The sequence below is a fragment of the Mesoplodon mirus genome, assembly GCF_964341445.2.
Source record: "Mesoplodon mirus genome assembly, chromosome: 4".
NCBI classification, from domain to species: domain Eukaryota; kingdom Metazoa; phylum Chordata; class Mammalia; order Artiodactyla; family Ziphiidae; genus Mesoplodon; species Mesoplodon mirus.
The window spans coordinates 64,224,956-64,249,191 of record NC_138979.1 but is presented as its reverse complement, the minus strand read 5'-3'; the positions used below and the strand labels follow the sequence as shown (position 1 = coordinate 64,249,191).

Here is a 24,236-nt window from a genome sequence, read left to right as displayed (position 1 = left end):
ATAATAAGCCAGTAAATGTGTTTCTCTGAGTTCTGGAAGCCATTCTAGCAAATTATTGAACCTAAGGAGAGGGTAGTGGGAACCCTGATTTATAGAGGTACAGGTGATGACAGGACACCCGGACTTGTAATTGGCCTCTGAAGTGGAGGCAATCTTGTGGGACTGAGTGCTTACTTAACTTGTGGGATCTGACCCTAACTCCAGGTAGATAGTGTCAGACTAAATTGAATGACACCCAGCTGGTATCAGAAAATTGATTAGTGTGGGGAAAAAAACTCCACGTCTGGTCACAGAAATGTCCTGTGTGACTAGTAAAGGAGAAACATGAGAGGTTTTCCTTATACTGCCCTAAAAGGGGTAGCCGTGGTGTGTGTGGGGGGTGGTTATGGGTAAGTAGTTTCTAAAGGGACACAAACATAGATCCCTACCATTCCCCCACTTCAGGACATTTCCTGAAAAAATCTTGAGCTGGACCCTAAGAAAAGTGGATGAAGGAAATAGTAAAATATTTACTAAATACTTATCATCTGCTTGGTACTATGTTAGTGCCAGAAATACAACAGTGAGCAAAACAGATGTTGCTTCTGCCCTTGTGGAGATTACAATCTGGTGGGAGGGACAGACATAAATAACCACCTTTACAAGCGTGTAATTACAACCTGCAATAGGTATTATGAGGGAAAAGCACGGGATAATAGAAGAGCTTACGTTGTGGGGGAAGAGTGCTCTAATCTATGGTGAAGAGAGACCACTCCTGAGCAAGGGGCCTGTATGCCTAGATTTGAAAGATAAACAGGTGTTAACTAGGGGTTGAGGAGGGCATGGGCTAAGAGCATACCAGGAAGAGGGAAAGGCCAGTACAAAGGCCCTGAGGCAGGGAGGAACAAGGGAATTTTGAGGAACTGAAAAGCCACTAGCAGGGCTAGAATACACAGCGGTGTGGGACGTGGGGGCGGGGTAAGCACAAGAAGGAATGGGAAGGATTGATAGGTGGGGCACAGATCTTGCAAGTCCTAGAGCCCAAACGAAGAATTTGGGCCTTCATGGAAAATAACTGAAGGATTTTAAACAGAAAGTTCCGTAGTAATTTTGCCCCCTTTGAATGGATCTCTAGTTACAACATGAACAACAATAGACCAATTAGCAGCCCTGTATTTGTCCAGGGTAAGGGATGACAGTGGCTGAATTCAGGGGCTGCAGAAATATAGAAAGATATGAATAAATAACGTGGGTTTGCAGAGAGTGAATCAGCCATCTCCCCCATGTTTGATGGCTCTACTGCTGAACTCCCTCATTCACTTAATAAATGCTTGATGCCCAGGTTAATCCCAGCTCAGGCCCTAAACCTTTCTGGGCTCAGGGATCCTCATCCCTAAAACGATAAAACTTGACATCCGGGGGCAAGGCCTAAGAGAGGCAGGGCTCAGCTAGTGTGGGGGACAGCTGCACGGTCGGTTCTTCCAAAAAGAACCTCTCTGCTCGGCCCCTACCACCAGAACCCTTTCCTAGCTTGGTGAAGTCCTCTCGAGTCAGGAACTCCGTTGGCTCGAACTTCTGTCCCCTGCCTGAACCAGTGCGTACTTCCCAAACTTGCCCTCCAAGAAAGCAAAGGGGTTAAGTTTCCAACTCCACTTTGGGGAGTTCCCAATACCATGTTGGAACCTATCTGACTGAGAGGCAGTTGGGAACGGCGCCAGCCCCTCCTCTGTCTCCCAAATCCCTCGGGGCCTCCCCCAACCCCTGAAGCACAGGCACAGCGAAAAAGCCGATGGAAGCGGAACGCCCTCCAGCAGCTCCCCAGTGGGTTGAGCAGGAGGGCGGAGCGGACTTCTGTGATGTCACATGACCACGCCCCTCTGAGAGGACGCTGCGCATGCGCCAGAACGGCTGCCTCACTCCCGGAAGTGGAGGGTCTACACGCAGAGCGCCGCTGGGTCTGGGTGCCCGGAGGCAGAAGCGCTCTCGGAGCTTCGCCGTCGGTCCCCGACCGCCATGTCGTCTTTCGACACCAACCCCTTCGCGGACCCAGTGGACGTAAACCCCTTCCAGGTAGAGCCCTCATCTTACAGCGCTGTCTAGTGCTTCGCGAAGGCCGCCGCCCGGGCGTCTTCGCCAGAGCCGGGAGACGTGGCGTAGGAGGGACGGGCCGTCTGCCCAATGGGAGAGCGGGCTTTGAGGGCTGGCCTATCGTAGCGTTTGGGGGGCGGGACTAGCAGCAGGTGGAATAGCGGAGGGGGCGGGGTGCTGTACTCTGGGAAGAGGTGGGACTGTCTAGCTCCCGGGACGTAGCCCCTCTAACTGGACACTGCTGGGGAAGGGGACTGGCGCAGACACGATCAGGGAGACCCCCAACTTCAGGGAGAGAAGCGACTTCACCTGAGGGGGATGTGTGGCTACCACGTCCCGCAGTCTTGGAGAGACACCAGCCTTGAGTCCCTTTAGGAGAGGGGGTGACGGCAACATAATGAGGAGGTGGAACCCTCTAGTGGGGTGGAGAAATGTGAGAAAATCCCAAGAACACCACCCCCCGCAACATACACACAGCCAACTAGTCTATAAGGTATAGGAGAACCCCTGAGATTTGTCAGGAAAGGGAGGCTGGTAACCCAAGCTGAAATACGGCCTTGATAACAATTTTACACCTTGGCCATGGATCTAGTTTGGACTGGGTTTTGGCTAGATGTGAGAGCCCAGGTTAGGGAGGGAGGGGAAGTGAGGAGCCTCCGAGGGTCTTAAAGTGCAAGGAATGTTGGTCTGATGGCCCTCTGTGGTAGTTGAGATGCACTGACCTATGAGCTGGCCTGACCTTTTGAACAATCGACCTAAGAAGAAAGAGACTTCCTATTTAAAGCCAAAACTCTTCCGCCTTTGAGCTAAGAGCACAAGGCTATTCTTTTCCATGATGAAGGGTTGGGACTCCTGTTAGCTCCACAGTTCCTATGCCTCTTGTTTCATGTCTGCTCAAAACCAGTTCTAGGGAAGCTTGCTTGTGCTGACTGGTGGTTTATGAGCCCTGAGCTTTCTGCTTTGTCAGGATGTCACCAGGCACATGAACTCATCCTGCTTGTACTTTATTTTGGTCATTGGCAACTTTAAGTTTCCTGCAGGTGTAGGGGAAGTTCTTGGAGTGGTTCTTCCTGCAACTCACAGCATGAGCTTTCCCACCTGAATCCTTTCAGGAGTTAGAACAAACACAAAGGAGACTAGAATGAATGTCTTGAGAGTAAAAACTTTATGTCTTTTTCTTGGTCTCAAGGTGACTTAGACACTGGGAACCCTCAAGGCAAATTTTGATAGCTTTGTAACCTCAGGGAATTCCTAACATTCCTCATGTAGCTTAATGCTTCTTGACAGAACTATTTGGAGGACTTTATCTCTTATGTAATGCAGTCATCTCTATTTGAGTAAAGAAAGAACATTTGCATTTTTTTCTTCTGCCAGTGTCTTCAGGTAACTGTTTTGCTTTAGTTATAAAACTGCTGTATGTTACTGGAGTTTGAGTTTTAGTAAGGATCTAGTAGCCTTTTGGTATGTGTGCTGTGTAATGATGTGCCTTTTTCTTTCTTCCTTTTTTTTTTTTTTGTCCTGTCAGAATCAGAAATAAAATGTCTGCTGCCATCTGACAGAGGCAGTCAGCTGTCCAAAGATGCAGAGAGCTTGTCCTCAGTGCTAGCAGTGGGACAAATAGTTGGCCTAAATTCTGTCCTGTATAAATAGCAGCTTGAAAGTCTTAAACCATATCTCCAACCCCAGAAATGATTGTGCAAACTGTGGTAGAAGTAACTTCTGCATTCAAGCAAGACAGTCTCCATCAGGCAGCCCCAGGATATGGCAGGACAGGAAGCAGCTGTGGTCCTGTAAAGAGCAACATCTGGAGGGGAAGCCTGTGTGGGAAGAAGAGGGCTGGCTAGCTGCGATTCTGCTCCTCCTGCCCTGGGCTGGGTTTTCCCTCTTGGTGCACAGCTGTGTGGGGAGAAGGAGCTTTGGGTGTGAGGCCCCAGATCTCCTTCTCCTGGAGAGCTGCCCTCCCTCTCCTTGTGACGGTAGTGTCTGCTTCCCTGACTGCCAGAGCTGGGACATTGGGAGGGTGTAGCCCTTGCGTGACTGGGTGTGAACCCAGCTTCATTTACCTCGGGTGTTGGCACAGAGCTCAGGAGAGAGCAGGTGGAGAGGAGATAGGCTCAGAAACTGTCACACCTAGCCGGCCTTCAGAGCAGAGCCTTTTTTTTTCCTCCATGGTGGTTTACAAAAATATACTTAGTGTTCGGAGTCCATGGTTGACTTTTAGAGCTGGAACATCTTCAGAAATCTCTTCTAACCCTTTAGTTTAGAGATGAGGAAACCAAGAACCCAGGGAGGATGGGACATACCAGAGTCACCAGCTAATTTGAAGCAGGAAGGGACTCAGATCCGGGTCTCATTCTCAGGACAGTGCTGTTTTAAAGGTTTTAAACTGCCTTGGTGTTACTTAGGCCAACAAATTAATATTAGGTAAGCTTTTTTGTTGTTGTTCAGTGGGTGGGGCGGGAATAATATGGATCGTATTGTGCTTTAATGGTCCTTTAATGCAGCATGTGTTCTGAGTAATACCAGTCCTGAAAGGTGCTCAGGGTTCTGTGGTCCAATAAGTTTAGGAGTCATTTTACTTGAAAGTTGACCAGGCTTCTTAGTTTGTTAAAGGCTCCGAGAAATCCTACAGTAAAGATATTTGCTCAACTTTGTTTGACCCAGCTTTTCTCAAAGTTATTCAGCCACAGAATCCTTTTTCTGCTAACTCTTGTAATATCCCCTGAAGCTCCTGTTGCGCCTTTAAGCTGACCTCCTTATAAATGTTCTTTAGATATATCCTACTGTCATCCCCACCCCAAACTGTGGGCGTGGGTTTTTATGATCCCCTCCTTGTGTATAGTTATAGTGGGATTATTAGAAAACTTCCTGCACAGTAACACTGTGAGTGGAAAGTTGTCACAAGAGTGCAGAAGAGGTTTTACCAAACTCCTAGGAGGAAGCAGGAAACTGCAAGCCAAGTGTGGCTGATTTCCCAACCTCCACTGGCACTCCCTAATCCCTCTGTGAATTATGGCACATCTGCTTTGTACCATCTGGGTGTGCAGGTCCTTCTTTCCAGCATGTCTGTTGCCAAAATTTTCTCAGAAAGTCTTGGGTGATGAAGAGGTTGAGGGCTACAGGTAGGCACTGTACTCCCCGTTTTCTTTTTCAGCAGTCCACTAACAAGCAGCTCACCCAGGCAAATGCCTGGGCTGCTTTTCTTCTTGGCGTATCTGCCAGGTTACCCCAGACAGTCGGCATTGATCTCAAGGAGGGGGAGTGGACTAGCTGGTGGTGCTGAACAGAGAAAGCCTTTCAGCGTTCATGAGTTGCCAAATCACACCATATCACTTTCACACGTTGCCTCCTTGCAGTTAAAAGATAATCTCAGTGGTGTGGCTGCTTCCAAGGATTTAAAACGTTTCTCTCCTGTGGGAGGAGAAAGTGGTGGCAGAAACGTGATTTGGGTGTGAACAGAGTTACATGAAGTTCCCTGCACAGACACTGAGGGCTTTGTCACTTCCCAGAGAGGGTGGGCTCCAGCTTGACTGTACCTTTGGGAATTCTCAAAACCACCAGTGGACCTGGTAGAACTTTCCTGTGGAACAGGAGCATTGTCTCGAGAAATTTGAAAATGGCAAGGTTCATATAGTTTAACCGCAGACAGCTGCCCAGATGGGGGCGGGGGGTGAGGGAGGTGTCCCTGACTTTATGGTTGGCGCCTGGAGCCAGGCTGGGTGTTTGAAAGCACTTGGCCAGAGACACAGCTGAACTTTGACCCTACACTATTAAGTTTTCTTTGGAGCCACTTGGTGTAGGATGATCCTGGGTTCAGAGAAATGGTATATTTAACCAGGACAAACAAGGGGTACCTGCTGCTTCTTCAAGACAAGAGTGCCATGCACATTAATTAGCAAGGTGTGACCCGTCCAGCACTGCTCCTTTGAGATGCTGACATGTTTTTGCACATCACTGAGCCACTGCTGCTCCAGGATCCTGTGCAGGTGACCAAGATAAATGGGCACATGGCCTGTCAGAGCTTGTAATCTGGCAGGAGAGCTAAGAAATGCTCGCTGATCATGACAGCATGCCGTGGTGCGTAAAGGGCAGTCAAAACTTGCCAAAAGGATCTGTGAGGGATCTGAGGAGGAACGAGGCAGAGTCCTGTGGTAGGAAGGGCTTGAGCTGAGAGCAGAAAGCCTGGCATATGGCAAGAGAGGGTATCTCAGGTGAAGGAGCGCCAGGAACTTAAAGTCGCTTCCACGCACTGTCACCCCCGCAGCCCCAGGCGCCTCCTCAGTCTTGGATCCTGTGGTCTCTCTGGGAGCCATGGGCCCACGATATGTCTGCTGCTTGTGATGCACAAGCTCATTTGGCCAGTCTCTCTTGAAATTCTCTCTGTCCTTGGCCTCTTTACACTGGTAACTCTCACCTCCTTCCGCCTGTTTTCTCTTCCTGTCTCATACCTTTAAGGGTGTCCTGAAGTTCTGTCCTTGACTTTGTTCTCACTGTATACCTTTCCAAGTAAGTCCTCCCACTTTTATGGCTTCAGAATAGCATCTACATACCAGCGGTCCCATATCTAGAACTCTAGCCATCACCCTTCTCCTGAGCTTCAAACCAGTACTTCCAACTCTAACCTGGACATTTCTACCCATTCCACCCAGACGCATTTTTTAAAATTAATTAATTAATTAATTAATTTTATTTATTTGTTGGCTGTGTTGGGTCTTTGTTGTTGCGTGCTGGCTTTCTCTAGTTGCGTTGAGCAGGGACTACTCTTCATTGCAGTGCGTGGGCTTCTCATTGTGGTGGCTTCTAGGTGCGCAGGCTTCAGTATTTGTGGCACGTGGGCTCAGTAGTTGTGGCGCATGGGCTTAGTTGCTCTGCAGCATGTGGGATCTTCCCGGACCAGGGCTCAAACCTTTGTCCCCTGCATTGGCAGGTGGATTCTTAACCACTGCGCCACCAGGGAAGTCCCGAGATACATTTTATATGTCTCTCCAGTGCGACGCAGTACCTTCTCAGATCCTCTCCCCACTCCCACACACCTGCTCCTGAAAATCCTGTTCCTCTTCTCCCATGACCGCCTTGCTCAGTGGCACCCTCCCCTCCCCTCCCCTCCCCGTCTTGTCCTTCAGTAACTCCATACCTCGACCATCCCGGGGAGTGGCCGAGCCTGTGCCATCTACCTGAGAAGGGTCTCTGGAGCCTGTACCCTCTTCTCCATCTCCAGAGTCATCCCTCGGTTCAGGCCGTATTAGCACCCATGTGGATTCTTGTGTCCCAGCCAGTCTTCCCACCATCCTCCTTCCCCACGCATCGCACTCTCCTCACTGCTGGCAGAGGTGATCACTGCTCACAATCTCTAGTTGTCCACGTTGCCCACAGGGTGAAGTCTGGACTCCTGCAGTCCGGCCTGACCTCTTCTGCAGTCTGGGTCCCTGGTGCTCCTCTCTCTGTATACGCACTTCGCCCCACTGCCTCCAGAACCTTCTCCCTGAGCACACGCAAGCTCTTTTTAAAGATGCTGTGTCTTTGCAAATGCTGTTCTTCTCTCCCTCTTCAGTGCTTGCTAAATTTCTTTCCTCTCTCAAGATCCAGCTCAGATGCCACCTCAGTGAAGCCTTCCCTGAGTCTGCAGACAGCTTCCTCACCCCCTCCTCTGTGAGCCTGTGGCACTTGCCCGCACCTTGTTCGGCACTGATAATGTGGTGTCACTTCTTGCCCTGGCTTCTGTTGTGTTCTCTGTGCTATTTGCTTCTTGGGGGCAGGAACCAAGGCTTCTTTTTTTTTTTTCATTGTTTTAGAGACGGGGTCTCGCTATGTTGCCCAGGCTGGAGTGCAGTGGCTATTCACAGGCGCGATCCCACTACTGATCAGCACGGGAGTTTTGACCTGCTCCGTTTCCGACCTGGGCCAGTTCACCCCTCCTTAGGCAACCTGGTGGTCCCCCACTCCCGGGAGGTCACCATATTGATGCCGAACTTAGTGCGGACACCCGATTGGCATAGCGCACTACAGCCCAGAACTCCTGGGCTCAAGCGATCCTCCTGCCTCAGCCTCTCGAGGAGCTGGGACTACAGGTGCACGCCACCGTGCCCGGCCCAAGGCTTTTTCTTGGTGCCCTTGCCCTGTGCTGGTGTGGAATGGTTTGTGTAGGGAGTAAACAGACCGAGGTGGAAGGAGATGCCGGGGGCTCCATTTGATTGAGGACAGGCTGTGCCGAGAGGAGAGCTGGTGCCAGGTCAGGGACGGCCTCGACGCCAGGCCGGGGACTTAGACTCACTTTTTTGGGTGCTTCTGTACATCACTGCTGTGACAGGGAGGGAGGCCCCAAGGTGCATGTTGCTTATTTGGTGGGTTCTCAGGCTCTCGTTTTAAAAATAAGTGTGTACGTGGTGTACGTGTGTGTTTAACATAAACATAACATAATCACATTATAGAAAATTTGTAAAACAAAGTAAATCATCCGTATTTTTCTACCAGTCTTTTGCAACCATTGTTATTTTGATGTGTTTTCTATATGAGTACTTCTGACAGAATTGTCATTTGATATTCATATAACCAAGCCTTTTCTCTATTGCTGTCCTGTGTTCATAGCTGTGATTTTTAGTGGCTGTTTAGGCCATCGAGGGGATGTGCACCAAAATGTACTTGTGCTCGCTGTCACTGGATATTTAAGTCGTTCCCTGCTTTTTTCCCCCTGTTGTAAATAAATACTGGTGCAATGAATACATTTGCAGATACAGATTTTTACATATTTTCCTCATGTTTCCTTTGGATGGCTTCTCAGGCTCTGGCTCAGAGAGTACCAAGGTTAACTGTGACTCTTTGTACGCCTGGGACCCAGCCAGCCTATCTGGCGATGACTGCCCCTTCTTGTTCTATGACACACAGCCTTGTCACTAAAGCAAATAGGACTTCACAGAGGTTCCAAAGTATTGGTGACTCTCTGCCTCCCAGAGAAGGTGGCCAAGTTTCTTTTAGTCCATGAGGTATTTACTTAATGTGTTTATTTGGAGCCTGAAATAAATCTCACATTGGGAGCCTGGGTGGAGTGTAGGGTGGGAAAGCAAGGAAGAGTCACAGTAAACTCGAGCACAGCCAGGACCTGGGAGATGCATGGAAAGGGGTTGCCAAACTAGTGAAAGCAAGTGTGTTTTTCAAGGCCCTTCCCCGGCAGAGTTGCAGCCTAGCTGTGCTGCCTCTTTTTCTCAGTCCCTCACACCCCAGCTCCAGGGAGTGTTCCTTTGCCCCCAGCTGTGGTGGCCTGGGCTTACTGACTGGGCCTTTGCTCCCCTTCCTCCCCTCCTCTTGGAACCGTGCCTTTCTCCAAGCCCGCCTGGGCCTCCTCTCCCCTCCCCTCCCCTCCTCTCCCCTCCAGTTTTTACTCTCGTGCTGTGTGCACGTGTCTCAGCTACCAGATTTTGGTCTCCAGAAGGGCAATAGCTGCGTCCTTTTCCTCTTGGTGTGTCCCTCACACTGTTTGTGACTGCTTGCTGAATGAAAAGAACTGCGATCAGGAGCGTTCTGTTTGTTATAAATTCAGTAAAGGGCATTAACCAGTTTGAGTCCTTTGGGCACTGAGCGAGTGTCAGGTTACTTCTTTGTAGTTGAAACTTATCTCTCACCGTGCTTTTAAATAACTACTTGACCCACTTATGAGCCAGCTGATTCTGGGTGAGTGGGAAGGAAGGTTGCTGCTGTTGACTTCTTACTTGTGACTTGGAGTAAAATCTGAGGGTCCTCATTCAGGCCAGTCAGTGTGGTCCTTACTTGCAAGATTCTCTGCCTGTGTCCTACCAGGGGTGTTCGCCAGGAAAGACTGCTCTGAAGTCTGGGAATAAAGAGCCGAGCAGAAGCAGTCGTCCCAGTCACTCACGGTGCCCTTGTCAGCATCCCTCAACCCCTCAACCCCACGTTGACTGAACACCTTCCTTTGGTCAGCCCCCAAGCCAGGCTTTGGGGACGCACTGCCCACTCAGGTTTACCACTCGTGTCTTTGGAGACAGACAGACTTGGATTCAAAATTGGGCTCAGGGACTTCCCTGGTGGCGCAGTAGTTAAGAATCCGCCTGCCAATGCAGGGGACACGGGTTCAAGCCCTGGTCCGGGAAGATCCCACATGCTGCGGCACAACTAAGCCCGTGTGCCACAACTACTGAGCCTGCGCTCTAGAGCCCTTGAGCCACAACTACTGAGCCCACGGACTGCAACTACTGAATCCTGCACACCCTAGAGCCCGTGCTCCACAACAAGAGAAGCCACTGCAATGAGAAGCCCGTGCACCTCAACAAAGAGTAGCCCCTGCTCGCCGCAACTAGAGAAAGCCCCAACGCGACCATAACTAACTAACTAACTAACAAAAACAAAATCTGGCTCAGCCACTACAGTCCCTGAGGTCTTGGATGAGCTCCTTCCCCTCTCTGAGCTGGGGCTTTCTTCATCTGCATACTCCTCCCTCACAGGATGGTTGTGAGGTTGAATGAGGAGGTGTGTGGTAGCTTTTCTCAGCCAGTGCTGCTCAGCTGAGCTGTGGAACACAGAAGCTGAGTGAACCTACTGTTTTCTCCATTCTCCCAAGGATGGAACATAACCAGGACTGTTCTAGATGTGCAGGAGAGAAGTCAAGTCGTTGCAGACAGTGGATGCCTTGGGGCAGTGGGGCTTAATTCTGTCGAGGAACCAGGTTGAAAAAGAACCTGGTAGAACCTTCTTTTCTGGTGGCTTGACACAGTGGCCAGTTCTGGGATGACTAGAATTCCACGGTAGCATCACTGTGTGATGAGCCTGGCACATGGTAGACACTCAGTAAACGTCTGCTCCCTTGTCTGTCCCTCTTCTTCCCTCCCTCTCTCACCAGGCCTCAGCCTCTCTTGAAGCCACATACATCTTTCAGAAAGAGCCTAGGTCTCCTCAGGTGGAAAGTACCCGTGTCTCCCAGAGTGTTCCAGGCTCCTTTTCCCAGGCAAGGTGCCTCTGGGCCCCAGGGCTGCTGCTGTGATGCAAATGGCCCTCCCCTTCTGTGTGCCCTAGCATTTGGGCAGTACTTCCCAGAGAAAGCAGAGGAGGGCCTGCAGCATCTAGCACTTATTCTCAGACATTACCTGAGCTTCTGCTTTCATCAGGCTCTCTTCACCAAGCACTAGGGAGCCAGATATATGAACTAGATCCAGAAACACCTGGCTGCAGAGTTTATAGCCTGCTAGAGGAGACAGGATTTGTTTGTGGTGAGCCTGGTGAGGGTCCAGGGCCAATTTTTTTAAAGATTTTAGAGCAAGGAGGAGGGATCACTATGGATAGGGTAGTCAGTCCCCCTGCCTCCCAGAATCCTCTTCTGGCTGACCTTGGTAAAGGAAATGACGTCTTTTCATGGCTCTGGAGGCTGCCTATTAAACATGCATACCACAGCCAGGCATGTACGCTGGCTCCTGAAACTGCTGCCAGAGCTGCCCTGCTGTCCTTGTCCTGTAGTGACAGACTAAAGTTCCTTGGACAGTGGATCTGATTTCAGTGACTTCAGCTCACTTTCTCTGCTGTGGCTTGATGTCTGCAGAGTCTGAAAGGGGAACAGATACTGAGCCCCAGATCTTTCATGCAGGAAGGCAGCTCAGTAATTCTGGGATAAATCTTCTAGATGTTCAGCCAACAAATAACCTCAAGGCCAGTTCGCCAACTTCAGGTGGCCTCTCAAGCCTCACCTTGTCACTTTGTCCAAGTTGCAGGAGCCACCAGGCAGGGATGGTGTCCGGCAGAAAGGACACAGCCACACTGCCTCTTTGCAGAGGAGACTGGGTGAAGTGCAGAGGACAAGGACCATCCAGAGACGGGAAATGAGTTGGGGCTGGCTAGGCCCTGGGGCCCTGCAGACACAGGCTCACCTTCTAGGAGCTGACGGCCTTGGTAGGAAGTTAGTGTGTGTGAAAAAGGCACGTTCGGTGCTGACCCGTGGCTCTATAAATGTTCAGAATAGCGAGCCAGCTCCCGTTTTGAGACCTAGGACAAGTACTGCACTGTGGCGGATATCCGTTTCCACATCTAAAAACTGAGGGGTGGTTCTCTGAGGGTCTGTTTATTGTTAACATTGTGTTTAAGAATCCAATCTATGGAGGCTTCCTGCTGGAGGGGAAGCTGGGCATGAAGGACAGGAGCATCTGGACCAGTAGTGAGGGACTAGGGGTGAGGTGTACAGACAGGGGAGCCTAGGTGAGGCCTTATATAATGGGGACCTTGGCAGAGTCTGGTGGCAGCTGTTTCCCTCAGAGGCATCTCTGTCCAGCTGGACCTGAGCCCCATACTATTTTGTATGGGGAAGGGGAGGGAGTGTACAGGAGCTCTGTTGGGTGAGGGGCAGGATGAAGACAGCCCAGCCTCAGGCCAGCATGGAAGCTGCTCTGGTGGAGAGGGTGGCGGAGATCCCTGCGTGAGGCCCTCAGCATGAAGGGTTGGCCTCGGCAGAGATCAGATGGGAAAGGGAAGATTGAAAACTCGGGAAAAGGCTGTGTTCTGAGGACGTTTTTGCATTTTCTGAAAAGAATCTGGAAAAAAAAAAACCCCAAAACAATTTCTTGGCTTTTCATCTGAGTCCTTCATATCTGTATTCCTAGCAAGTGTGCATGATTTAATAAAATTAGCACTGGCAGCCAGCAGCATGTTTTTGTTCCAGAATCTTAAACTGTCCTTTAAAAAATAAGAGGAATAAATGTTTTCTGTAAAATAATAAATAAAACAGTACAGAGAGGTTAGAAAGTGAAAAGTACGTATCCATCCACACCACCTCATTTACCCGCCTCCCCCACCTGCTTCCCCTCCAAAAAAAAAACAACAAACCCTCCCTGGAGGTAAATACTATAAACCATTTTAAATTTCTTTCTTTCTTTCTTTTTTTTTTGGCTGTGCTACGTGGCTTGTGGGATCTTAGTTCCCCGATCTTAGTTCACTGGCTTGAACCCAGGCCCCAGCAGTGAAAGCGCCAAGTCCCAACCACTGGAGCGCCAGGGAACTCCCTAACCATTTTGAATTTCTAAAGGGCACTAATAGGAACTTGTGTGGTGTCTCTTCCCACACATCAGAGTGTAGACCTTGCTCTGGGTCTCTTCTGGGAAGTCATCTGGGCTGAACCGCGCCTTCTCCAGAAAGGGAGAAGTGATTGCAGCTGTGGTGTGGCAGGGGCTGGGCACAGGAGCCTTCGAGAGAGGCTTTCCAGGGCACTAGGAAGGGCTGTTAGCAGCCTCACTTCAGCCAGGTGTCCCTGAGAGGGGCTGAGAGATGGTGATCTCCCTCTGCCTCACCAAGGTTCTCCTTTTTCCCTAGCGTCTAATGGCTCTTTTTCACCTTCTCAGGATCCCTCTGTGACCCAGCTGACCAATACACCACAAGGAGGCCTGGCTGAATTCAACCCCTTCTCCGAGGTTGGTGAGCGTGCCCTCTTTCTGAGTCCCTGGGTCCTCTGGGTGGTGCTGGCGTCTCTGGGGTAAGGAGACTTGGCAGAGACAGAGACAGAAAAGCTGCAGTCCTCAAAGGGACAGTCCTAATGTGAGCTCAGGGGGGTGGGGTAAGGATGAGGAACTCATCCATTCTCCCCTTGGGATCCATGATCTGGGCCCCTCCCGGAACAGGACCAGGAGATGCTGGGGAGCTCTGGATCCAGCAAGGGTCTGGGTTAGGCATCACATCGCCCAGAGCCTAAGGCTCGTTGGCCAAGAAGCTGCGGAAGGAGGCCCAGGGCAGGCCCAGAGGGAGTGCCCCTCACAGGCAGGGGCATATCACTCACCCTGCTGTGGGTTTGTCCCCACATGGCCAACTGGTGGAGGCCCAGTCACCTCCCTCCTCTGATCTGCCCCGTGCAGACAAATGCAGCGACAACGGTTCCTGTCACACAGCTCCCCGGGCCCTCGCAGCCGGCAGTTCTCCAGCCCTCAGTGGAGCCAACACAGCCAACCCCCCAGGTACTGTTGACAAAATCCCTGTAACCGCTCCTTTCCAGAAAGGGACACACCCAGACCAGTAGCTGAGCCCTGAGATTGAGGGGTGGGCGGAGGGCTTTCATCCCTGGCTCCCCTTTCAGGGCCCTTTGGATCATCTCTTGGAAGTTGGTCACTTGCAGATGGAGAGTCTGCTTTGCCAACCTATATCCTCTCCCCATATCCTCTCCCCCCACCCTACTTCCACCACCCAAAATAAACTCTACTCACCAGGCCAGGGTCCTTGGTGTCAGAGAGAGCATTTGCCTCTGTTGTGCCATTCCACATCCTCCTTGGGCCTTTGGTTTGTTCTCTCTTACACAGGGCCCAGAATCTCTCTTCTCTCCCTCCCTCCCTCCCTCTCTCTCCTCCTTCTTTTTTTTTTTAACTTATTCCTGCCCACCTTCCTGTTTTCCTTTGTCCCTTCACCAAATACTGTGAATCTTTCTGCTTTGTGCCTGACACTCCCCTTCATGCCTCACTGCCCTACCCCACGCTCCTCACTGCCCCCAGTGAGCATAGCCCACAGTGGAGTTGTATGTTGCAGCTCCTGCTTAGACAGGCCAGCAAGTTCCTGCCTACCAGATTCCTGGTAGTGAGCGAGCTCTCAGAGAGGCAGACGCTACTAGGAGGAGATAGTATCCTCAGAGACAGCTACGTGCGAAACCTTCCGAAGGTAGGCAAAGTATAGATGAGCAAGAGTGAGGGCAAGGCCCCTGGAGCCTACCCAAGCTGGGCTGTGGACTTTAGTGGGCCCCAGGCTGCTCCTACCGTCTGACTGGACTTGCTTTGAACGTTCTGCTCTGCCTGGGCCCCTGAGCCCCACCCATGGCCCTAGAACCCTGTGGAGGTGAGGCAAGGCTTAGAGGCAGGGGTGACTTTCCTGTTCGGCTGGGTGGTGGGCCATAGGGACCTACTCAGCTGAAGTTGCAGACTTGGGAGAGGAGGCTAAGCCCCTCCATGTGGTCTCGGATGGTCAATTCTTCCGCCCCCACTGCCTGAAGTTTACCTCCTGAAGGCAGCCTTAGCTCTTTGGAGAACACCTTTTGGAGAGAGAGAGAGCGCACGCGCTCAGCTACGTATGTACAGGTATGCCTGCCTTCTCATCCTGTGAGATGACCTGTTTGATACCTACTCCCTAAAGAGGACTGTAGACTTCAGGAGGAACCAGGTCCCAACAGGGGGAGCAGGGCCCCGGGCTGGAACACCAGACCCAAGCCCAGCCGTATTCAGCCTCACGTGTAGTCTCCTAGCTGCTTCACTCAGAGGCCTGGCTCTGCCTGGAGAGGGGTAAAGCTTGGACCCTTCATGCCACGAAAGCCAGGCGAAGCAGGGCCAAGCCTAAAGGGCTGTCCTGGGTTATACTGGGTAACAGTTCAGGTGGACCTCTGGGCAGCTCCTGGGGGTGGGGCGGGGGGTACTTAAACATAGATCCCCAAGGCTCTGGGTACCCAAGGCTGTGCTCGAGTATCTCCCTTCCCCTCACACTGCTGGCAGTTTTGCACTGTTTCCCCTTCTCTCTCTCTCTCTCTCTCTCTCTCTCTCTCTCTCTCTCTCTCTCTCTCTCTCTCTCTCTCTCACTCACACACACACACACACACACACACACTCTCTCTCTCTCTCTCTCTCTCTCTCTCTCTTCAAGTGAGGTTGGCTCCCTGGGTTTCTGGCTGTAGGTTAGTTTCTTGTGAGGTCATTTTACACACACACACACACACTCTCTCTCTCTCTCTCTCTCTCTCTCTCTCTCTCTCTCTCTCTCTCTCTCTCTCTCTCTCTCTCCCCCCACCTCTCTCTCTCTCTCTCTCCCCCTCTCCAAGTGAGGTTGGCTCTCTGGGTTTCTGGCTGTAGGTTAGTTTCTTGTGAGCTCATTTTCCCTTTGCCATTACTCCAGAAATCACTTGAACTGAACTTTGCCTGGACTCCAGTATGGGAAATAACCCTAACCCTAACTCAAGCTCAGGGATGAAGGGGAGAGAAGAGCCCTGGTAATGGCTAAGGGGCCAGAGATGGTATAGAGGCGGTAGGGGGCAGGTCACCTTGGCCTCTCTACGGTGGTCTCAGGTACCCAAGACACCCTGGGGCTAGGACTCTGGGCTCTCCCTGCATGGGGGCAAGGCCCCTCTGACTTCTGCTCACGCTGACACTGTCTCACTGTCTCTTTGTCTGGCCACCCGCCACCTCCTCTGTTCCCTCCAGGCTGTGGCCTCTGCAGCCCAGGCAAGCCTGCTCCGGCAGCAGGAAGAACTGGACAGGAAAGCAGCTGAGCTGGAACGCAAGGAGCGGGAGCTGCAGAGCACTGTGGCCAACTTACACAGTAAGGGAGGCCGCCGTGCTTGGCTCAGGGAGTTCCCCGAGCCCTCTTGTTCTGGGGCAGCCTCGGAGCTTTGCTGAACTCCTGTTCATCTTAGAATGGCATTGGCCTTGGGGAATACCAAGTAAGGTGGGGGTCAGGAGACTTGCCATGTAGTCCTAATGGATATAGATTATTTCTGCACTCCTTCCCAGCTCTACAATTCTTAGATAGAGTGGGGGCACTGGTCCCAGGATTCCTTACTCATGATGAGGACCCTTTGCGCTTATGGTCTGGTTGTTAATGAAAATAATCACTTAGGCTGTTAAGCTCTGTGTTTCCCAGTACATTTGGGGTCCATTATCTTGGAGTGAGCTCTTGGGTATTTGTGTCCCATCACCCTTTTCCCATGCCACTCCGTATCTGTAGACCCCGAGCCCCGCCTGCTGGCGCCGCTCTGGGAGCCCTGGTTTGGCCCATGAACGAGGCTGGTGTGTGCATTCCGCCAAGCTGCTGCTGAGGCTGGGCTCACCTCCTCACCTCTTTCCACACAGTGAGAGAGAACAACTGGCCACCCCTGCCCGTGTGGTGCCCTGTCAAGCCCTGCTTCTATCAGGATTTCTCCACAGAGATCCCTGCCGACTACCAGCGGATATGCAAGATGCTGTACTATCTCTGGATGTGTGAGTCCCACTCCTGCCCCTTTGAGCTCCAGGATGAAATGGGCTGTGACTCGAGAGCCCTATCTCTGCTCTGGCTGCTCCTCCCTGGCGGGCTCCAGCCTTTCTCAGTGCTGGGCTGGGCTGCGGGGTGCCTTCTGCCCACATAATTGGCCTTCTACAGTCTGCTGCCTGTCCTAGGAACCTCCCCTCAAGGGCCAGTCCAGACCATGGATCAGGTAGAGTGGGACTAGCTGGAGGCTTCTGAGTTCCTGCAGAGCTCACTGCGCTAAAGGACCTCCTTAGGTGAAGGCCTCCCCTCCCCACAGTCCCCTCAGCTCCTAGGAGTGAGGATAAAAAACTTCCTGTAGCTCCATTGTGAGCTGTGCAGGACCAGGGGAAAGAGTTGCTGAGAGAAAGACTTCATTCCCCAAGGGTCAGCCCTTGGGTCTGCATCTGCCCCTCCACTGCCACTCCTCATATACCTAGGCTGTCCCATCGTCTGTTAGAAACTTGGTTTGGTCCCTGGTTTTAAGGACGCAGAAAACCAGGATTTGGGAGCTAACCCCGCCGGTGTACAGACCGAGGTCCTCTAGTATTTCTGCAGCTGCCCTCATAGCCTGGACTTCTTTTCCTCTGCAGGGGGTGGTTTGCCTTGTTGGGGAAGCCTTCAGTCACCTTGGTACAAGCCTCTCTCTCCCCCCTCTCCTTTCCCAGTGCATTCAGTGACTCTGTTTCTGAACCTGCTTGCCTGCCTGGCCTGGTTCTTAGTCGACACCTCCAAGGGTGTAGACTTTGGCCTCTCAATCTTGTGGTTTGTGATCTTCACGCCCTGTGCCTTCCTTTGTTGGTACCGACCCATCTACAAGGCTTTTAGGTGAGTGGGGCTGGGGCAAGGGGTGAGTGTATGGCTGGCATCCCCGGTTGCAGGCCAAGGGCCATAAGCCCCGGGGCCCCATCCCAGTCTTAGAGCAGAATGGATTGGTGGGGAAATTCACTCTCCCATTTCCACCCATAGTGAGAGCAGACAGGAAAGCTGTTTTCCTCAGTTGTACCTGAGGTCTGCTCTGGGCCCTGTCCTTGGACTAGACACAGGAGACCTAGAGAGGAAATCAGGAGCTTTACTTGCCTTCCCCCTGCTCCCAGTTTGTCTGGTTCGGTGGGATTTTAGTCACTGGGAAGAGGGTGTGCTTCTCTGATAAAAGTGGAACTTCTCTGATAGACAGAGTCTGACAGAGTCGGATAAGCTCTGAATGGCTTACCCCTCCACGCTCATTTCTGCTCCTCCCCCACCTCCCCAATAACTCTTGAGCATCGCTGAGTGCCAGTATTTGACCGGTTGACCTAGAGTCCATTCTGTGGACATGAATGAGTCCACCTCACACCCCACTAGAGCTTTCAGAATTGTGCCTCAGAGTTGATGCTTTCAGGACAGAGAGCCCAGCAGGCCCCTGGAAGAGGGGGCAGGGCAAGTGGCTGAACCCTCCCATGCACTCAGCAGGTAAAACCTGCACTCACTGTATTCTTGCCCTCCAGGACACTGAGATGGAAGTACTCAAAACACCAGTTTTGTCTCATATTCCCTACTCCCCAAATATCTTTTCTTCTGCCCAGGACTACAGTTTTATTATAAAAGATTTATTATCTTTATAACAGGCTTAGATTTTCTTCCCTGTTACAATGCAAATAAGTACTCCAGGAAATGGACTGTTAGGCTGTTTACATTGTCCTTGGGGTGAGCAACTTTATTAGTTCTTTGAGGAAGGAGTCAAGCACTGACCCCTTAAATTGGAAGGCAGTGGAAGGCAAGCCCTTTTTGATTATGGTGGTGAGTGCCTGTGTCCTTATGGACAGTGTGGCTGGCCCACTGGAGCTCTTTCTACTAGCATCCTACCTCCTGACTCCTAGTGAGGAAGGTGTCATAGCAAGTGAGGAAGGCTGAGGAATGAGCCCCAAACCCTCTTGTGACTTCTCATTTCCCCCTCTCTCCACAGGTCCGACAACTCTTTCAGCTTCTTCGTGTTCTTCTTTGTATTTTTTTGTCAAATAGGGATCTACATCATCCAGTTGGTCGGCATCCCTAACTTGGGGGACAGGTGAGAGCTGGGGTAGCACAGAGGGAATTGTGCCCTGTTTCTCTGCTCCTAGAAAGCCCCCACAGATGACCCATCTTCCACCATGGCAGGGAGAGGGGACGGTGGGTCAGCTGGGGTCTGCCTTCATGCCCCCATCCACTTCTTCACTGGTAGCCTACACTCACTGTCTTGCCTTGCTCACCACTTTCTGGGGCATTGTGAGTGGACTTGGCCTGAATCCTTAGGCTACCAGGGCTGTGTCCTGCCCTGGATGGCCTCCTCTTCCTTTTCTCCTGCCATGCCCTCCTAGAGGCTGGTGCTACTCTCACAGGCCCCAGAGAAGCCCTGAGGTTTGGGCAGCTGCTGATGGGTGTCCTGGCCTTTGCAAACTGTGAGCTGTGACTTTTTCCAGAGGCCCTGTCATCTCAGGAGATGGAGCCCTTGCCCCTCATGGATCAGCTCCTTCTGGCTGCTCCCCTTGAGCACAGCTGGCTTGAGTGTCCTGGCTACTGCAGTCTTCAGCTCAGAATTAGTCTCAGAAAGAAAAGCCGATGGCTGATGTTTTCCTTTCTGCTCCAGTGCACAGGGAACATTACAGAAAGGTCAGGCTGGCACTTGGCTGAAAGCCTGAGCCTGGAAGGGCTGTACTATTTTGGTCCCCTCCCTCCAGTGGAACTGGCAAGTCCAGAGTGGTGGGGAGGGGTGACTCAGCTCGCACTCAGAGCAAGTGCACGTTGCCCTCCCCCCACCCCTCTTCCTTCTCACCTTGCTGTTTCTAATCTGGCCCCTTTTCTCTTTGACTGGTGACCCAGTTTCATTACTCATTACCCTAAGTGAGGTCCTGGTAAAAGGCTGTGATTAATAACTGCTGTTTATACCCCGGACTGGGAGCCAGAAGGCTTGAGTTCTGGTCCTGGCTCAGCCCCTCACTGCCCTGCCTGGATGAGCTCTGCAGCCTCCAGCCTCCCAGTGCCTTTCTCATCTCACCTCAGAATCCCCCCAATTGGGTGGATATAATCCCCCCTCCCTTTTTTGTTATTGATTGTAAAATACACGTAACGTAAAATTTATCATTTTATTTACCACTTAAACCATTTTAAAATGTACAATTCAGTGGCATTTAGTACATTCACAGTGTTGTGCAAACATCACCACTGTCTAGTTCCAGAACATTTGTCTCACCCCATAAGGAAACTCCACGCCCATTAAGCAATCACTCCTCATTCCCTCGTTCCCTTGTTCCCTGAGCCCCTGGCAACCATTGAACTGCTTTCTGTCTCTCTGGATTTGCCTATTCTGAACATCTCATATAAACGGAATCATACGACATGTGGCTTTTTTTTTTGGCGGTACGCGGGCCTCTCACCGCTGTGGCCTCTCCCGCCGCGGAGCACAGGCTCCGGACACGCAGGCCCAGCAGCCATGGCCCATGGGCCCAGCCGCTCCGCGGCATGCGGGATCCTCCCGGACCGGGGCACGAACCCGCGCCCCCCGCATCGGCAGGCGGACCCTCAACCACTGCGCCACCAGGGAAGCCCCCCAACATGTGGCTTTTTGTGCCTGGCTTCTTTCACTTAGCATAGTGTTTTCAAGGTTCATGTTATTACTTCATTCCATTTTATGGCTAAATAATATTCCATTGTTTTTGGAGATACTGCATTTTGTTTGTCCACTCATCGCTTGATAAACATTTGGGTTTCCACCTTTTTGCTGCTGTGAATAGTGCTGCTGTGAACATTTGTGTACAGGTTTTTGAGTACCTGTTTTGAGTTCTTTTGGGTGTGTATCCTGGGGTGGAATTGCTGGGTCATATGGTAATTCTGTGTGTAATTTATTGAGGAACTGCCAAACTGTTTCCCACAGAGGCTGAACCATTTCACGTTCCCAATAGCAATGTATGAGAGTTCTGGTCCCTCCATATCCTCACCGTGCTTGTTTGGCCATTTGTATATTTTCTTTGGAGAAATGTCTATTCATATCATTTGCTAATTTAGTAATTGGGTTGTCTGTTGTTGAGTTCTTTATATATTCAGCATTGTAGCTGCTTATCAGATATAAATTTTTTCCTTTCTGTGTGTTGTTTTTCACTCTTGATAGTATCCTTTGATGTACAAAGGTTTTAAATTTTGATGAAATCCAATAGTTTTAGTTATTATTAGGTTTGAGTTAATTTTTGTATGTGGTCGAAGTAGGGTCCCCCTTCATTGTTTTGCATGTGGATATCCAGTTGTCCCTGCACCATTTGTTGAAGAGGCCATTCTTTCCCCATTCAGTGGTCTTGGCACACTTGTCAAAAACCAGTTGATGATTGGGATTTCCCTGGTGGTCCAGTGGTTGGGACTCCGCGCTTCCAGGAAACTAAGATCCCACATGCCACGTGGCCAAAAAAAAAAAAAAATCAGTTGACGATAATATATAGGTTTGTTTCTGGACTCTCAGTTCTATTCCATTGATCTATACATCTGTCCTGATGCCAGTACCATATTGTTTTGATAGCTATAGCTTTGTAGTAAGTTTTAAAATCAGAAAATGTGAGGACATCCCCTTTATAGATGAGGACACTGGGGCTCAGGAAGGAGACATGACTGGCTGGAGGCAGAGGGGCTGTCCCTGGGCCGCAGTGGGAGGAGCTGAGGTGAGAGGATGAATGTAGTGGGTTGGCCAGTGGTCCTCCTTCCCAGAGAGAGGGCCCTCAGGAGTGTGTAGCCAGGCTTTCCATGTCCCCCTAACCCCCAGAGCAGCAGGAAAAGGCTCTACCCGGGGCTATTCCTGACTGTAAAGGCAGCAGCCACATCCTCCCTTCCAGACCTCACATGGCCCCAAGGTTCCCAGTGGGCAGTGTGGGGCCTGATGGCCTTCACAGAGGCCTGGCCTCTGCAGGGAGATGCCTGGGCGGTGTTCAGCACATAGTGGCCATTTGGAGAAGAGCCCCTCACGGGGAGCTCTGGGGCCCAATCCCACTACAACCCCTCTGGCCTCTTCCTCCCTTGCAGTGGTTGGATCGCAGCCCTGTCTATACTGAGGCAAGACTTGGCTGTGTCGATCATCATGATGGTGGTGGCTGGCTTCTTCACCCTCTGTGCCGTGCTCTCACTCTTCCTCCTGAAGCGGGTGAGTGGTGGGTGCTGGGCCAGCTGCAAACCCAAGGAAGCAGGCACCTCTCTCCTGCCTACTCCATGGGGGTGTTCATCCCTACAGCAGTTGGGCCTCCTGGGTCCTCAAAGGTCCAGCAGCTTCCTCCAAGGTTCTGGGTGGGAGGTCAGGCAGGCTGGGGTTTGTGGTGGCTCCCTTGGGAATATAACCTGGATGACTTGGTTTCTGGTGGCCCACAGGGCGGGGCTTTTCTCACCACAGCCTCTTTCCGCAGGTGCACTCCCTGTACCGCCGGACCGGGGCCAGCTTCCAGCAGGCCCAAGAGGAGTTTTCCCAGGGCATCTTCAGTAACAGGACCTTCCGCAGTGCCGCCTCATCTGCTGCCCGAGGAACGTTCCAGGGGAATTAGTCCTCCTGACTCTCTTCCTCTGCCCTGGCCTTTTCTCTCACCTGCCTTCTGAGCTGCACTTTCCGTGGGTGCCTTAAGCAGTGGCTATGCCCAGCACAGACCTGGGGAAGGTCTTCCCCGTGGCTCTTCCTCCTTCCTCAGCAACCAGCTCTCCCTTCCACCCGAGGAAAGTGGAGGGAGGGACAGGAACTGTTTCTTACACAAGAGGAAAACAAACAGCTGTCTTTCCTTCTCTGGTGGTGGTTTGGTAGGGTTTTTTTGTCTCTCTGGAAGCAGCGGGACTGAAGTTCTCTTCTCCCTACACACATACACACACATGTACTCACACACATACAGACACACATGTAAACACTTGGGGTCACTGGCTGCCCTGGGCCCACCCCAGATGGAGTTTTATTTCTGCTGGAGTCCTGAGATTCCATTCTTTCCCCAGCAGGCCTGCCCTGAATCTGGTGTCACAGACCCAGTCTGTGGCTCCCACAGTCCTGCCCTTCTTTCCTGCCCAGGCTGAGGTAGCCTCCTAAGGGCTCCCCTTTAGATGAGCTGCAGTCTGAACTCTGTTCCTCAGATCACTGGGGTGGTCTCCGGGCTCCCAGAGCCTCTAGCCTGGTTGCCCCAGCCTCTTTTCCTGCCTCATGTTTCTCACAAACAGTTTCATAGCCCTTTAGACCCCCTGCACCCTCCCAGTGTGCCCTCTGGGGCCCTTCCCTCTTTAGACTTACTGAACGTGCAATGGGGTTGGTAGGGATTTGCGGATGCAGAGGGATAGAGGACACCGACCCAAAGTTGTCTTGGCCAGCCTTTGGCTGTCTTCTAGGAAGGTGGGTTTGACTGGTTGTGGTTTATTTGGTCCTGTCTGTTTTGATTTCTTCTCTTCTGGAGAGATAGCTGCCCTTTCCCTTGGCCTCAGACTCTGCCCCCCCCACCCCTGCCCCCCACCATCAGCAATAACTAGCTTGTATGACTCATAGGGAGGGCAGGGGGAATCAGTTCAGAACTGCATCCTTCAGGCCACCTTTCTGAGGGTCCCAGACTAATCCTCTAGGGTTCTCCCATACTCCCAAGTAGAGTCTAGGTCACCTTCCACTAGTCCTGGGGATTCCCAAGGAGGTGTGTCACTGTGATGGGTGCTTAGGAGTTCACGGTTAAATCCTGTACCCTGTCCTCCAGAGGCGGAAGGAGTCGGTGGGTGGACTGAGGGGACTTCTCAAAAAGCTGGCCAACCTGCTACCCAGAGACAGCCCTCAGGCTGCCAGCTTAGACAGCCCTCAGGCTCCCAGCTTACACAGCCCCAGAGCCACTGAATGATAATGGCAGTGACCAAGGTTTTGTAAACTCCTTTCTGGTATTTTTTTCTCCGTGTATAAATGTATATGTTATGTCTCAATTTTGTCCTTAAATAAAAACAAGACATTTTCAGACAGTACTGGTCCTCATGTCTGCTGGACTTGGGAGGATGGGAGTGGCCCATAGGGTAGGGGCTGAGGCACGCCAGCCATAGGCGAGAGGAGACAGTGAAGACGCTGCGTCTGGCTGCGCTACTCCCTGGCTGGTTTGTGACAGGCCAAGCCCGTCATCCCTGGGGCTGAGCCCCGTACTGCGATTGCTTGTTGTCTTCCATGGTACTTTCTTGTCCCAGTACTTCCACTTTCAGAGCTGCTGGTCTTGGGGGTGGGGGGCCTCTTTGAACCC

At 51.6% G+C, this 24,236-nt stretch overlaps 1 protein-coding gene across 1 annotated transcript; it reads left to right on the top strand.

Moving 5' to 3' along the window:
- Positions 1–1,887: 1,887 nt before the first annotated feature.
- SCAMP2 (secretory carrier membrane protein 2) lies at positions 1,888–23,967 on the top strand. The gene is made up of 9 exons (XM_082618081.1): positions 1,888–2,049; positions 13,395–13,463; positions 13,902–14,000; positions 16,215–16,332; positions 16,863–16,991; positions 17,685–17,844; positions 18,962–19,063; positions 22,036–22,153; positions 22,410–23,967. The coding sequence occupies exons 1-9, from the start codon at positions 1,993–1,995 to the stop codon at positions 22,542–22,544; spliced, it is 987 nt and encodes a 328-aa protein (XP_082474207.1). The 5' UTR covers positions 1,888–1,992; the 3' UTR covers positions 22,545–23,967.
- The last annotated feature ends 269 nt before the right edge of the window (positions 23,968–24,236 follow it).

Bases quoted from the DNA above. Each gene is read 5' to 3' on its own strand.
- SCAMP2 (XM_082618081.1), top strand. From the start codon at position 1,993: ATGTCGTCTTTCGACACCAACCCCTTCGCGGACCCAGTGGACGTAAAC. The intron at 2,050-13,394 runs GTAGAGCCCTCA...TCACCTTCTCAG, and splicing joins TGGACGTAAACCCCTTCCAG to GATCCCTCTGTGACCCAGCT. The intron at 14,001-16,214 runs GTACTGTTGACA...TGTTCCCTCCAG, and splicing joins CAACACAGCCAACCCCCCAG to GCTGTGGCCTCTGCAGCCCA.